This window comes from Hypanus sabinus, unplaced genomic scaffold, assembly GCF_030144855.1.
Source record: "Hypanus sabinus isolate sHypSab1 unplaced genomic scaffold, sHypSab1.hap1 scaffold_692, whole genome shotgun sequence".
NCBI classification, from domain to species: domain Eukaryota; kingdom Metazoa; phylum Chordata; class Chondrichthyes; order Myliobatiformes; family Dasyatidae; genus Hypanus; species Hypanus sabinus.
In genome coordinates this window covers 1-14822 of record NW_026781544.1, presented here as the reverse complement: position 1 = coordinate 14822, position 14822 = coordinate 1, and the positions used below count along the sequence as shown (strand labels likewise).

The window sequence follows — 14822 nt, the reverse complement described above, 5'->3', positions numbered from 1 at the left end:
TATATATAATTAGAAAATAGATATGGATATAGATATGCAGTTATTCAGACAGATAGATGGATCGAGAAACAGAGAGACAAGGACACACACAGGCACAGGAATACACACACACACACACACACACACACACACACATAACACATAAATAATAGATATGGATATAGATATGCAGTTGTCAGACAGATAGATAGATAGAGAAACAGGCAGACAAGGACAAACACGCACGCACACATAGATAGATAGATAGATAGATAGATAGATAGATAGATAGATAGATAGATAGATAGATAGATAGATAGATAGATAGATAGATAGATAGATAGATAGATAGATAGATAGATAGATAGATAGATAGATAGATAGATATTGATTTCGATATAGACAGGCAGTCAGTTAGGCAGATGGACTGACAGAGAAATTAGATATAGACAGAGAGACAAATATTGACAGATCGACAGGTAGATAGATAGACCGATGGAATGACACATGGATAGATAGATAAAATGAGGGAGCGATAGACAGTAAGGCAGATATATTAGATAGACAGATGCATAATTAGGCATTAAATATACAATAGCTAAAATATTAATGTTTAATATTAATGTATTAATGAAAATGTTAATGGGTTACTAAGCGTCAGTAATGTCGCCATGGAGACAAGTGGGAACATTTGGCAGCTTGGAATTTCGGGAGTCAAGGGTTCCTCTGAATGTGCCCCGGTTATGAAACCGTTGCCACTGAGCGGATGAGGGGAGGTGGGAGGGGAGTGTGGTGAAGGGGGTTGGAGGCTATGTTTGACGATAGGTTTTTGCAGTATATGTTAGTCTGCCGGCACTGCTGTGGTGCTGTCGCTTGCGCAGAAATACACAGCCGTGTCCCCGGGGAACAGCCCAGTCAGGTTAAGATGGTAGGAATCGTCTGACCCCCTGACTGCTGACAGTCTGTTCCTGAATCCTTCGGATATCTCCGGGGCGTTATTCCTATAGGCGCAGATCAGGAGCTCCAGACCCTGGTTGGGAGCCTGTCGATACCAATAAGTCCTGGGGTGGGTATTTTGCACAAAACAGGATATCATCACCGAGTCCCATTCGTGTACGGTGAGGAATCGGTGTTTTTGGACAACTAATTCACTCCGTGCCCCTAGAAAGGATAAAATCGACAATCAACATAATTTCCAATGAACGTACCTCAATGATAGATAGATAGATAGATAGATAGATAGATAGATAGATAGATAGATAGATAGATAGATAGATAGATAGATAGATAGATAGATAGATAGATAGATAGATAGATAGATAGATAGATAGATAGATAGATAGATAGATAGATAGATAGATAGATAGATAGATAGATAGGTAGGCATTCAAACATGCAAACGAACAGATAGATACAGATACTTACATACATACATACATCGATCCCCAGAGCGTTCTGGTTTAATAGGTAGATAAATGAATTGGCGAGAACTTAGATAAGAAGATAGGCAAACATACACTTAGATAGTTAATGATATTTAAAACATAAACCACTACGTAGGCGCACTAAAAGATAAATGAATAGGTGGAAGTAAATGGAGACGGACAGGAGAATATCAGAGGAAGGGTTAAAGGTGGAAAAAAAGTAAAAAAAAAAAAGTTGTAGAGCTGAGTGAAGTTATGCAATTACAAACGATGAGTGCTCACGGAATAGAGATAAGGTCAGATAAAGGCGATGAGAGAAGGGAGAAGAAGTTTGGCGAGAGAACACATAAAAACGTGAGGACGGAAAGCCAGTGCGTTAGTGAGTGACTGTGAGAAATAAAAAGTGCATAAAAAGCTGAAACAAAACAGGCCCGTTTCATGAAACACTCACCATGAAATAACGTTATCATCACCAGTAAGAGAAACATGACTATGTCGACGTTTCACTCTTGTTATTGAGAGTATCAAGGAGGGGAACGGGCTTTCAAACAGTTTACATTGCCCAGCCGATTAGACACCAGGAGTCAGTATCCACGCCCCCTCTCGATGATTGACGGGTCATACTGCGCCGCATCGGCAAGTAGTTACGCCCAAGCTCTCATTGATCGATGGAATTAAACTCCGCCCATAGACAGTAGTTTGTGAAAGGGGGTGTATTCGGCACAGTTATAGCAATCCCATCTCGTAAAAGCCTTGTGTGAAATTAAAAGTTAGGAAATTGATTGGTGAAGGATATACAGGGTTGGACAATGGGGAGTCTGATAGGTGAGGACAGAAGTAAGAAAAGTGGGAGGAGAACCAGAGGGAGGTGAAAGGAGGGATCGTGAGAGGGAAATGAGAAAGGAGAATGGTGAAAGGGGAGCATTACCAGACTGAGTGAGGCATTCAGAAAGTCTACTGACGGAGGTAAGGTACATGATAGACGGGCAGATATACGGAGAATGTGACGAGGTAGGCTTCATGTTTCCCTCATTTGAACTGATATTATTACGTTTCGATGGGCAGAATGAATTGCATTTCCCGTCTCCGGGTGCAACCTCTAACTAATTCCGTGTTCCAACAGCGCCCTCTGCCGCACAAATTCTTAACGGAAATTCGCGTGAGGACGTGATTGATTGGTTGATTCCTTCATTCACCATTATACCGTGGTACATTTTCATATCGGTCAGGATATAATATTGCACACTAAACAAGAAAGAACAACTTAATGGGTTCCACGTAAAGGTAACATGCAAAACCCATGTCCATAAATCTATAAGTCGTAGATCTGGGTTGAAGGTGAATGGTGTTCCAGGGGCTTTAAAATGATGGGTTATTACAAAGAGTAATACAGACGGTGGGATGTGCACACAAAATTACCAGCGTCGGAATGACATCTGGGCAGGTACATGGAAAGGGAAGGTTTTGCGAAAAACGCGCCAACCTCAGGCTGACACGACGGGCTTCGGTAGGAGAGCTGGCGTGCTGAGAGGAACGGAACCGAGGGGCTGCATGGTCTCCGCCTGGAACATGACTCCGGGTAGTTGCCATTTCCTTCCGGAGTAGACGATCAGACAATGATATCGTAAGCAGGAGATCGATTGGCAATTGTGGTACGGACAGTATCGACGTCATATCCGGGAGCACCTTCGACAAGAGAGCTCAGGGAGGAAGCGAACAGGGCATTTGCTATCGAACAGCGCTGCAGAATCGCGATGTGTTTACTTCCAGACGTGCCTCTTGTATGTCTGTCTTTATCCCTGACACTCTTGCACAATTGTGAGTTTTTTGTTTGATATATTATTTTCTCACACCTGGTCGAACCGTCCGATTCCAGGGCGGTCCCAGATCATATTTAAAATCGCGGAACATTATGCCATTGTCGTCCACTTGACCATGAAATCCTTTCTCTTGCATGTCACTCCAGGTCTGTCGGCTGCACCAACAGTGGTCCAGATCACTAACGCGGCCTCCATTCGGCCTGGAGAGCAGTTCAGTTTTCACTGCAGTTTGGAGGGAGGCAGCATGGTCAGCTACACCATGTTCTGGTACCGGCAAGTCGGGACGAGTCTGGAGTGGGTCTGCAACGAGCACGGCTCATGCGACGAACCCTTTAAACTGCGGTTCGCCACCAAACTCGAAGCTGCACAGAACCGCTTCACTCTGCAGCTCAGCAGCTGCGAGGAGACGGACTCGGCGACCTACTTCTGCGCAGCGAGTCTCGCACAGCGGTGCACGTCTACGGCCGCCTCAGACAAAAACCTGCCAGTGAATCGGAGAACAGTCAGCCCATTGAAGTCCCTTGCCACCCGCTTCCTCTGCGTACATCGAACTCGTCTCCAAATACAATTTTTCTATCGGTCTCCCCTCACATGCACGTCCATCTAAAGTTAATTTGCATGAAACGCTCGCAGGACAAAGCAAAATCCAGTTTAAGGCACTCCTCCGTCGGTGGTGTCAACTTTCTACAGTTGGTGTCAACAGTTGGTCCCATAACTGTAGGGACTGATGGACTAAATTTCAGAGATTGAACAATTCCTGCCTATTCATTGATTGAGTTAGTTTATTATAATAGTTAGATGATGATGAGGACGATGATGATGATGATGATAATAATAATAATAATAATAATAATAATAATAATAATAATAATAATAATAATAATAATAATAATAATAATAATAATAATAATAATAATAATAATATTAATAATAATAATAATTCTTATGGCCCTAATATATCTGAGCAGAATTCACCTATTTGGTCCAGCGAGCCTATTCCGCCATTTCATCAAGGTTGATCCGAATTTTCCTTTTCAGCCCCAATCTCCCGCTTTCTCCTATGATCCAGTCACGACCAAAGCAAGAATCTATCAACAGCTGCCTGAAATAAATCAAAAGATTCGCCACTCTCTCTCTGAAGAAATTCCTTCTCACCTCCAATCAAAAAGGGTGCCCTTCTACTTTGACGCTGTGACTCTTGGTCTGAGATTGTCGCACCTTTGGAAACATCCTCTCCACGTTCACTCTCTCAAGGCGTTTTGCCATTGGGTTGTTTTCAATCGGATTATTACTCATTCATTTGATTTTCTGTGAATTCAAGCCCAAAGTCATCAAAACCTCTTTAAATGACAAACCATTTATTTTTGGGATCATTTTCCTGAAACTCCTTTGAAACCTCTCCAGTTCCTGCGGGCCTTTTTTTGCAAAACAAGGTACCGACAACTACACACGATACTCCACATGAGGTCTCACCAGCGCTTCACGAAGCCGAAACATTATATCCTGCCATTTACATTCTTGTACTCTTGAAATAAATGCTATCATCGTATGTGCCTCCCTCAGCACGGAATGCACCCAAATGAAACTTTAATGAACTCTCAACAATGCCCTTTGCGCCTCAGTTTTTGGCATATCCTCTCCATTTAGAAAATAGTCTGCAATTTTATTTATTGCTCACTGTTTGGACTGTTGTGCCATTGGTGTTAAGGTGTGCGAATGCTGCTAGTTCTTCTAAATTCGATAACATATCTCCGTTTTCCTGTTGACGTTGTTATTTCTCTGGCGCCATGTTTCGATGTCCACCACATCCTCCACCACCCCTCGTGCAGTCCCTCGGTGACATCGGTGAACTTGTCCACCTGATTGTCCTGGTGTTCGGCCGTGCGCTCAAGTGTGGGCAGAATGTACAGCAATGGGCGCTGCAACCGCCGTGGGAGATGCCCGAGCTGAGGACGATGGGGAGGGAGGGGCAGTTGTGCATCCTGAGTGTCTGGGGAGTTCGACAGGAAGTCCAACTCCCAGTTGCACTGTGGTCTCTTTATATTGAAGCTGTCGATGTTGTCACAGTTACAAAATTTCATTGACTTTCGGAAGGATGGGTACTGTCGTGCACGTTTCCCTTCTGGGTGACAGCAGGGGGCGTTCTAAGACTAAACAGAACGGCATTGACTTCTGAGTGTGGTAGCGTTCAGTCGGAGAACGGGACCTTGCGACACAGAAGTGCATATTTTCATAACAAGCAACCTCACAGCTCAGCTATCACTGAAAAAAAATCTACTCTGCCTCGTTGTGTCACACGGAGAGCGGTGATATCGAAAGGAGGACCGGTCTGCTTGAGGGAAACGATATTTTATGACGTACTGAATCAGGTTTGTGCAGTGGCGTGCAAAGCTGCAACGCGATTCTCGGATGGTTAACGAGATAGATTGTTTTATGGAGATATACATAACAAGATAGATTAAAAGAGAGATCGATACATACTCAGACAAACATACATAGATTATACACACAAATATACAGCGTCACAGTAATGTACTAGTCCTTTCGTCGCTTTACAACCCCAGCAGCCTGGGTTCCGTTCATCCGCTGCGACAAGAAGTTCGTACGTTCCTCGCAATGACGGCGTGAGTTCCCTTAGTTGCCCCGTTTCCATCCTGCAAGGACGCACGGGACAGGAGCTTAATAGGTCTCATATGTGTAATTGGGCGGCAAGTTTTCATTGGGTCTGATGGTCCTGCTTGCGAGTTTTTTTTTTATTAAACCTGGAATAGAACTGAGTGCCTACGCAAAGAGGAGCAGACAAACTGGTGGAAACTGGGCCCGAGAAACGGACACACAGGTCGCTCAACGACACCAATAGCTTCTCATATCATGTTCTGTACCACACACCTGCTCTGGCGGTTACAATGCACACATATTGACACTGTAATCTCGCGCAGTTCCGTTTTCTGCTCTGAACGCAACATCATTCAGTGACGGAGGGATTTGAATGCCAACGACTGTAGCGGGGGCGGGGCGTTGCAATTCAAACAGGAACATTACCCAGTCATTGTCTCTGTTCTCACGCTCCGAACAGGTCCTACTCTTCCAGAAGTAAAACTTTCTGCAGGATGCTCTTGGTACTGGCGTGTCTGTCCTGCTTCTACAGTAAGGAATATTCGCACCGCCGCCTAATAATCTAATCTGATGTTCCCTGCTTCTACGTTTTCATTCTTCCTTTCTCATTCTGTCTTATCCACTTTTGAGCATTATCTCTACCTCACGCTCACCTCCTTTTCCTGTGAGCATCATCATTATGGACCCCTGTTCTTCTGTCTCCTCATTTTCCGGCTTTGCTCTGCCATTATTTCCACGCTTGGCCTCTTTCCGAACTTCTCCACTCTCATTCTCGCGTTGCCTCGCTCATTCGCTCCCGCTGACTCTCTGCATTCTCGCGCTCCTTTCTTCCCTGCCTCCCGCTCGCTCCACATCGCTCCTGTCCATCCTTCGCTCTCAACCTCGCCCACTCTGTTCCTACCAGCTCAGCTTCCGCGGGGACCGTGTCTCGCCATTTTTCTCGCAACTCCCTCTTACGCTTCTCTCTCTCTCTCTCTACTCTACCGCTTCTCATTTGATTATTAATCTCTCAACCTTTCAATAGTTACCCCTCCTCGCTCCTTCCTCAGCCCGTCTTCCTTTCACTCCGCACCGCCACATCCATCGCTCATCCTCTCTATTTCTCTATCATTATCCATAAATATCACCTTATCGATTTCTCTATATCTCCATCTCATCTCTCCCTGGCGCGCTCAGGTTATTTCTCTATCACGTTCTGTTTTTTTTTTCATCTATAACTGTCTGTTTCTCTCCCGAGCGCCCGGAACCGTTGCCTTTGCTGAATGTATTAATTAATTGTTTGTTTGTTTGTATTTTTTTCACCTCGTTTGTTCTTTAAATCACCAGCCGTGACCTCGACGGTTATCCGCCAGACTCCCGACGCTGTGTCCGAGTCTCCCGGCGGGAACCGGACGCTTCACTGCACCGTCGACGGCAGCAGCACCTACCGATTGTTCTGGTACAGACAGTACCCGGGAAAGGAGCCGCAGAACCTGTTTTACTCGATGGTTGCTCCGAGCGTAGCGCCGGACACGGAGGTGGACGGGTTTACCGCCAGCCGACCGAACAACAACGAGTTCACTCTGAGCGCAGGCCGCCTGCAGCTGAACCACTCGGCCACATATTTCTGCGCCTGGAGTCTGCACGGCGACTGACGCAGATAGAGGCCTCGAGCAAAAACCCCAGGCAGCCGCTGGAGCGGAGAACTAAGTGAGTGTAACACTTAAGCCCAATTCTTGATAACAGAAGTTTATCCACACTGTGATGGGGAAACATTGTCAGCTTCTTCATGCCGGTTGGCTCTGCTGTGAAATCCGCTGAGAATTTTAACAAACGTTACACCCTGGGACGGGCTGGGGTCGGCTCGCAAATCTCGCCACACATTCCGGCCCGGAATGTTCAATTGGATATCGAAAAAGAACAGGACAAAAAAGTGAGAAAAGAAACCAGAACAGATCACAGCCAAGTAAAGCCCGACCGCCACCCCCCCCAACCTCTACCCTATAACATTTGCTCAGACATCCAAGGAAAGCCGCCTGGACGCCTCCGGACTCGGACACGCAGACATACGGTTTTCATCAATCAGCGAGTCCGTCACCCTTCATCAAGACCCCACTTTCAGTTATTTCAGATTCAATTCGTCTTCGGTATTTTTCAACGAATGTCGTTAAATCTACCACTGGACAGACTGGCGCAGCTGAGGGAGTTTCCGCCCCGAAAACCCCACGTTCCCACTGTGACCTTGTCGGCTTTTCTCCGGACTTTCCAATATCACTCAAGTTCAATGGGTTAGCTGGAGGTAAGAATGGTTCGCTCTGGCCAAACGGTTAACTTTGCGGTTGCATTTCCGGCGGAGGCTGCAGGGCGCGCAGTTGTAACGTGAAGCACTGGAGCTGAAAATCTCCATGTCGATTCAGCACCTGTTTTGATGAGGCTGTCTTGTTTGGTGAGGACGTTAATCCTTTCCTGACAGCAGATCCGGGCCATGTTTACACGAGGTTTTCTGAGATGACGAGTGTTCAGCTCAGTAACGAAACCATCAGAGTTTCAAAGAACGACCCATTACCTGATGTACCTGACTTCCAACGCCCAGCCTCTCTCGAGCCTCTTCTTACACACCCCCTACTCCTCTCTTCATTCGCAATCTCTCCATTCGGTCATCTTGATTTTATTTTCCTGTTGCCTTTGTCCTCTCTCTCCTCTGCCCCTCTTACCGCTCTCCTCCTCAGTCCATGCAGAAACTTGTCTTTAACATCCATTGCCGGTCCCTATCCATCAGTTGTGCCCCTCTGAGCTCAAACATGGCCCTTGCAGTTATGGAACCTCATCCATGACAAACAAATTACGTTCGACCTTTATAATTTTATGCACCCGTATGTCGTTAGCCGCTCCAGTGAAAATAAACCCGGCCGATCCATCTTCAATGCATCTGTAGTCGTCCTATCCAGGAAATACTCCTATGAATATCTCCTCCCTCTTCCTATTGTCGCAACACGATTCCTGTCCAAGCTGTGTGCAATATTCCGGCGCTGGTCTAATCCACCTTCATTTCATCACGACTTCTTGCACCTTTCACTCAGTGCCCTCGACAAGGAAAGGGGGACCGTTTCTCCTTTCTCAGGGACGATGGCAGCAGGGCGGAGTAACGTGCCTGTGAGAGGAAATAATGCTAACATGAAACTATGGACGGTGAAATTCACAGGGGTAATTTAAATTGTAAATGCGATCGCAAGCAAATAAAGAAGGTTTACCAATAAATGTTCCATTAATGACAGGATATTCTAAAAGCAGGAAGAGCCTCTCGTCTGGAAAACAGCCGGTAACGGAAACGTAGTCACAGGGAAGAATCAAATGTGCGTCTGTGCAATGAAAACCCTCTGTTTCTTTTCCGCCTCATATTCACGTAAATCGTTGTCAGTCCGGGGCTTGTGGGGGAGTGATGGGTCTGCAGGACGTCACAGTGCTTGTGTAAGAGCTGGCATCTTGCCAGATGATTGGCCACCTGCTCTCTCACCGTTGTTACAAAACCCTTTTGCTTCCAGTCTGCATCGCGTTTCCTCTGTCAAAACAAAAGATACACACGACGCCACCAGAGGGCCAAGTGTGCTTGCTCTGTCACGCCTTTTACAGGCAGTCTGGGGTTTTTGTCGAGCTCTTCCCTCTCGGCACGTCACTGTGTAGACTCCAGGCGCAGAAATACACGGCCGAGTGATTCACCCGCAGGCTGTTGGTCACCAGTTTGTTCTCGTTCTTTTTAAGCGCCTGCAGGGTAAATCCATCGACCTCCCCGTCTGGATTTTTAATGTTAGCACCTTTGCTGTAGAACATGAACTGCGGCCCCTGCCCCGGGTACTGGCGGTACCAGTACACGTAATAATCGCCGCTGCCCTCCACGTTGCAGGACAGCGCCATCGGGTTCCCCGGAGATCCGGAAAAAGCCGGTGGAGACTGCCGGATAGTTTGCGAGTTCGCAGCTGGGGAAGAGAGGAGCGGAGAATGACGTCAGTAGGCAGGTACACTCGGATCATGGAGATAGGGATCAAAGAGGGAGAAAGATAAATGCGGGATGCAGAGGCATATGGGGAAAGAAAAATAGATGGGGAGGATATAGAGATTGAGACAGAATAGCATAAAATAAATATAATTGGATGGACTATGATAAATAGCAAAACAGCTCAACGATACAAAAAGTGATCAAAAACCACGATAGAAAACGATGGGCAAATATAGTGCAAGAGGTGTTGGAGCACAGAGAGGAAAATATAGAACTGCTTCCTTAAACTACTCGCAAATTCAAGCTGTCCTTTACCGTGAAGACAGATGAGCAGCTCCAATAACACGAACATCTTTCAACTTAGACAGTTTCCTCCAAGCGGAAGGGCGTTCGGAATGAGCAATCTTTTGAATGACTTGTCAGGGTGAACGGTCGAAGCTCCGCCCCTCAAACATACGTCACTGAGTAGCGAGACTGGGAGCTTTGAATTTGAATGGTGTGTGGATCAATTCATTTGTGATTCGGGAGTCAGTCGAGAAGCCGGACCCAATTCCAAGTTCAGCAGGACAACGGGAGATTTCCCTTCAGTCCTGGACACGACGAGCTAACTTCAATGTCACAAATTGAGTTATCGTACCGTTTTCGGAGGCGCAGATGGGACTAAAAGCAGGGAGGTACGGATTACGTTTATCAGAAAGACAGATTAATTTCGTAAAAGGTGGCCCAGAGTGCTTTTTCCCCTGTTGTTCATGAATTAAGAATAGCAGAGTTGTAGAATTTGTATTACAAACGCTGACCTCTCGGCCCAAATGTTTATTGTTGGAGAGGTGTAAATGGTAGCGTCGTTTACTAGTGCATTACTGAAACAGACGCTTCGGTCCAACTGGCAACTTCGAATAAATAACTTCATAACTCCCCTCATGCCAGCTATAATCATGCCAGCAATTCGGCAGGGTTGACTATTGTAGTGGAAAATGAAAGCGTATAGCACGGAATTCTCCAGAATGCAGCGAACTCAGCGGAGCAGAAGTGGCTACGTGGCAACGAACACATCAGCAGCGCTTTAGATTTCGAGAATGGGATTAACAGGGCAAGCAATCGCTTTAGTCTGCGACCCCGCGGCTGGGACTTGGCAAACCCAAAGTCAAATTCTTGTGTACAGTGCCACCCTGCGGCCGCAATAGGAATAAGCCTGAAACAGCAAATTGTGGAATGGAGGCAGTCACGACCGTTACGGGATTATCCAGCCGAATGTGATGGGGCTGTGACAGAATAGACTACTAACCCCAACAACCCTAACCCTAACCCTCTTCATCTAAATGCTTGCAAGTAAATGAAAATCAAGGTTATCTCTGTTGCCATATACGTACTATGAAAATACATTTATTTTGATTGGGACTGACTGTATCGAAGCCTGTAAAATCTCCCGATCATAGATGAGAAGCATCAGCATTATTTTCCGCGGGTAGGAAGTATTAACCGCAAATTACAGAATTTCATACTGAGGGACATCTGTTTATCCTCCAATAAAGTTAGACACACGGAATGTATTGCTGGAAGAAGTACTTTTGTAGTCGGGGAGGGTACGTTTACCACACTCGGACAGCTACACAGATGGTGAAGCTTCATGGATGCATTGAGTAAACGGGAGGAAATAGAAGTAAAGTACACAGGGTCCTGTAGTACCGTAACTCCAAGCCAACAGAGGGCGCTCTACGACAAAAGCGGCAGCATTGACTTCTGTCTTGGCAGCTGCCGTTCAGCCACCCAGTCACGGCATCGCACAAGACCACGTGTTCTGAACCACCAGATTCATGGCTCAGGTGCGCTGACTGTACTTGTCTTCATCTCTGACGTAGCGATTAAGTGAAGAAGAGACATCAAAGGTCCAGGTGCAGTTCGTTCAATTATATTGAAGATATCATCTCAGGAGACCGACAGGAAGATAGATACAGGCAGAAACATACATAAAAAAGAACTTACCCCTGACATCTGCTCTGTACCTACTTCAAGACACCTTAAAAGTGTGCCGTCTCGTGCTACCCATTTCAGCCCTGGGTAAATCCCTCAGACTTTCCATTGGATCAATGCCTCTCACTATCTTGTATACCTCTGTCAGGTCACCTCTCATCATCCGTGCTCCAAGGAGAAAAAAACATAGTTCACTCAACCTATTCTCAGAAGGCATGCTTCCCAATCCAGGCAACATCCTTGTAAATCTCTTCGGCATCCTTTCTATGGATTCCACATCATTTCTGTAGTGAGACGACCAGAAATGTGCAGAGTATTCCCAGTGGCGTTTGACCAGGCTCCGCAATAGCTGCAACATTCCCTCTCCGCTCTTAAACTGAAATGGTCCATTCGGAGTTTTCTTTTGATGAATTATTTTCTTACTGCGGGTCGAATCAGCTGATTGTACCGCCGACTGAAAGATGATCGCAATTCATTTGTTTTAGAAAAGGCAGAATATTATGCAGTTATCAGCCACCTGACCATGAATTATGTTCTCTTGATTGTTCATCCAGTTTTGGTGACTGCAGCGCTTTTTTCTCAATTGTTGGGGTCGTCTGTACTGCTGGATTTGTGCTTGGTATTGTGGCTTTCTAATGACTTACCTAGATATTGCTGCGTAGGCCTAATTGTGTAATGCCAACGGCTTTCCGATTATACCAGTTGTAGATATTACTTTCGGAACAATGTATACCCTGTTCATGTTCAAAAGCCTTTCAATTTCCTCTTTCAATTCGGCTTATCTCTGGTGATTTTCCACTGACTGATTTCTGTATGTTTTGTGTGATAAAAAGAAACCTTTTTTTGGAAGGCTGTAGAACATCTGCCAATCAGGTTTCAACGGTGACCATAAAACAAAAGTAATTCAATGTTCCAAAATTAATAATTTAATACCTTGAAAAGTCAGGAAGAAAAATTGAAAAAAAAAATGAAATGAGGAATTTCTGAAAAGATGGTTTGCACACAACTGCTGCATTGGAGCTTGGTATAGTGGCTTTCTAAAGATTGACCTCGGTGTTAATAGACAACAGACAATAGACAATAGGGGCAGATGTAGACCATTCGGCCCCTCGAGTCTGCATCGCCATTCTGAGGTCATGGCTGATCATTCACTATCAATACCCAGTCCCTGCCTTGTCCCAATATCCCTTGATTCCCCTATCCATCAGATATCTATCTAGCTCCTTCTTGAAAGCATCCAGAGAATTGGCCTCCACCGTCTTCCGAGGCAGTGCATTCCACACCTCCACAACTCTCTGGGAGAAGAAGTTCTTCCTCAACTCTGTTTTAAATAACTGACCTCTTATTATCAATACATGCCCTCAGGTACTGGACTCTCCCAACATCTGGAACATATTTCCTGCCTCAATCCTATCAAATCCTTTAATTATCTTAAACGTTTCAATCAGATCCCCTCTCAATCTCCTCAATTCCAGTGTGTACAAGCCCAATCTCTCCAATCTCTCTGCGTAAGACAGCCCTGCCATCCCAGGAATCAACCTAGTGAATCTACGCTGCACTTCCTCAATTGCCAGAATGTCCTTCCTCAAACTTGGAGACCAAAACTGTACACAATATTCCAGGTGTGGTCTCACCAGGGCCCATCTACATCGGTGGTGCGCAGGTGGAACAAGTCAAAAGCTTTAAATTCCTCGGGGTAAATATCAGAAACAACCTGACTTGGTCTAAGCAAGCAGAGTACACAGCGAAGTAGGCCCACTAGCGCCTTTACTTCCTGTGAAAGCTGAAACTTAGCCTGTCCCCTAAAACTCTCACTGTGATAAGACTGCTGAACGGATCCTGACCCCCAGCTGCGCCGTACCTTCAACCTATCCGGACCTGACTTGCACTACCTTACTTTCTCTTTTCTATTTTCTAATTTTGATTTATAATTTAAAATTTATTATATTTATTTTGGTTTGTACGTCAGGGAACACGAAGCGCAGAAATAAATATCACTGTGATGATTGTACGCTCTAGTATCAATTGTTTGTTGACAATATAGTATGAAGTAAAGTGAATAAAGTGTTTCTGTTGAATATTAGCAGACTGCTACGTATGATCCCAAAGCGCCTTGTGTCCCTCTCGGATCGGTGCTGGCTTGTATGACACATTGCGTCCGACTTAAACTGCGGTTGATCCCAAGTATGTCAAAAGAGGACAGAACCACGGTAAGGGGTGGTGTTCTTGGTGGACTCACTTCGCGCGGCAATGGCCGTTGTTTAGCTTGGTAGTGGGTCGAAAATTCGAAACCTCATGTCCCCAAACTGCAAGGTCAGACCACCAATGACCAAGCACCTGTGAACGGCGGTCCTTCTCCCTTTTGTGTTCAGTCCTGGAAATGACAGTTTCTCTCCGGCGGACGGGATTAAACTTGTATTTTTATCCGCCGTACAGTTAGGTGGTTGAAGTCCGGATCCTCTGAGCTGATGAAATTCGAGTCAGCTGTCCGATATTCCGGTGTAATTGTTCATTCTGATCTGAGGTTGGCTCATTTGGCCAACGGCGCTGTTCATCGCCGTGGCGTTTTTATCAGAGATGCATATCAAAACAAATAAACGAAGAGGTAGACAGATGAGCGGGTTACGAGCCGGGGGAAAGTCAAGAAAAACTACAGTCCGGCAGAAGAGATGCACAGGGACGGAAGAATGGAAGGAGAGAAAGCAAAAGAGTAAAAGATAAGAAGAGAATGCCATCATTACCTGTCTTTCGGGGAGAAAGCGAAGTCGAAAGTCATGAGGGACAATGACGAATCGACAGAGTATTACTGTCCCATGCCTCGATTCAGATTGGTTAAAAGAAGCAGGGGGCGTGGACTTCGGTGTCACCAATGACAATTTGCGTCACTGAAATACAAAGATATATATCCAGACAAATAAATAAATAACTAAAGAGATAGACCGATGAGAAAGTTATGTGCAGGGAGAGAATCAGCAGGAACTATGGACAGGGAGGTGGAGAGAGAGAGAGAGTTAGAGAGGGGGGAGGGAGAGAGAGAAC

At 45.6% G+C, this 14822-nt stretch overlaps 1 gene segment (V, D, J or C); it reads right to left on the bottom strand.

Annotated features, from left to right (window-relative positions):
- Window positions 1–9442: 9442 nt before the first annotated feature.
- On the bottom strand, window positions 9443–10185 carry LOC132389878 (T cell receptor beta variable 30-like). The segment is given in 2 exon segments: window positions 9443–9792; window positions 10128–10185. Coding segments are annotated over 2 exon segments (387 nt in total).
- Between the last annotated feature and the right edge of the window lie 4637 nt (window positions 10186–14822).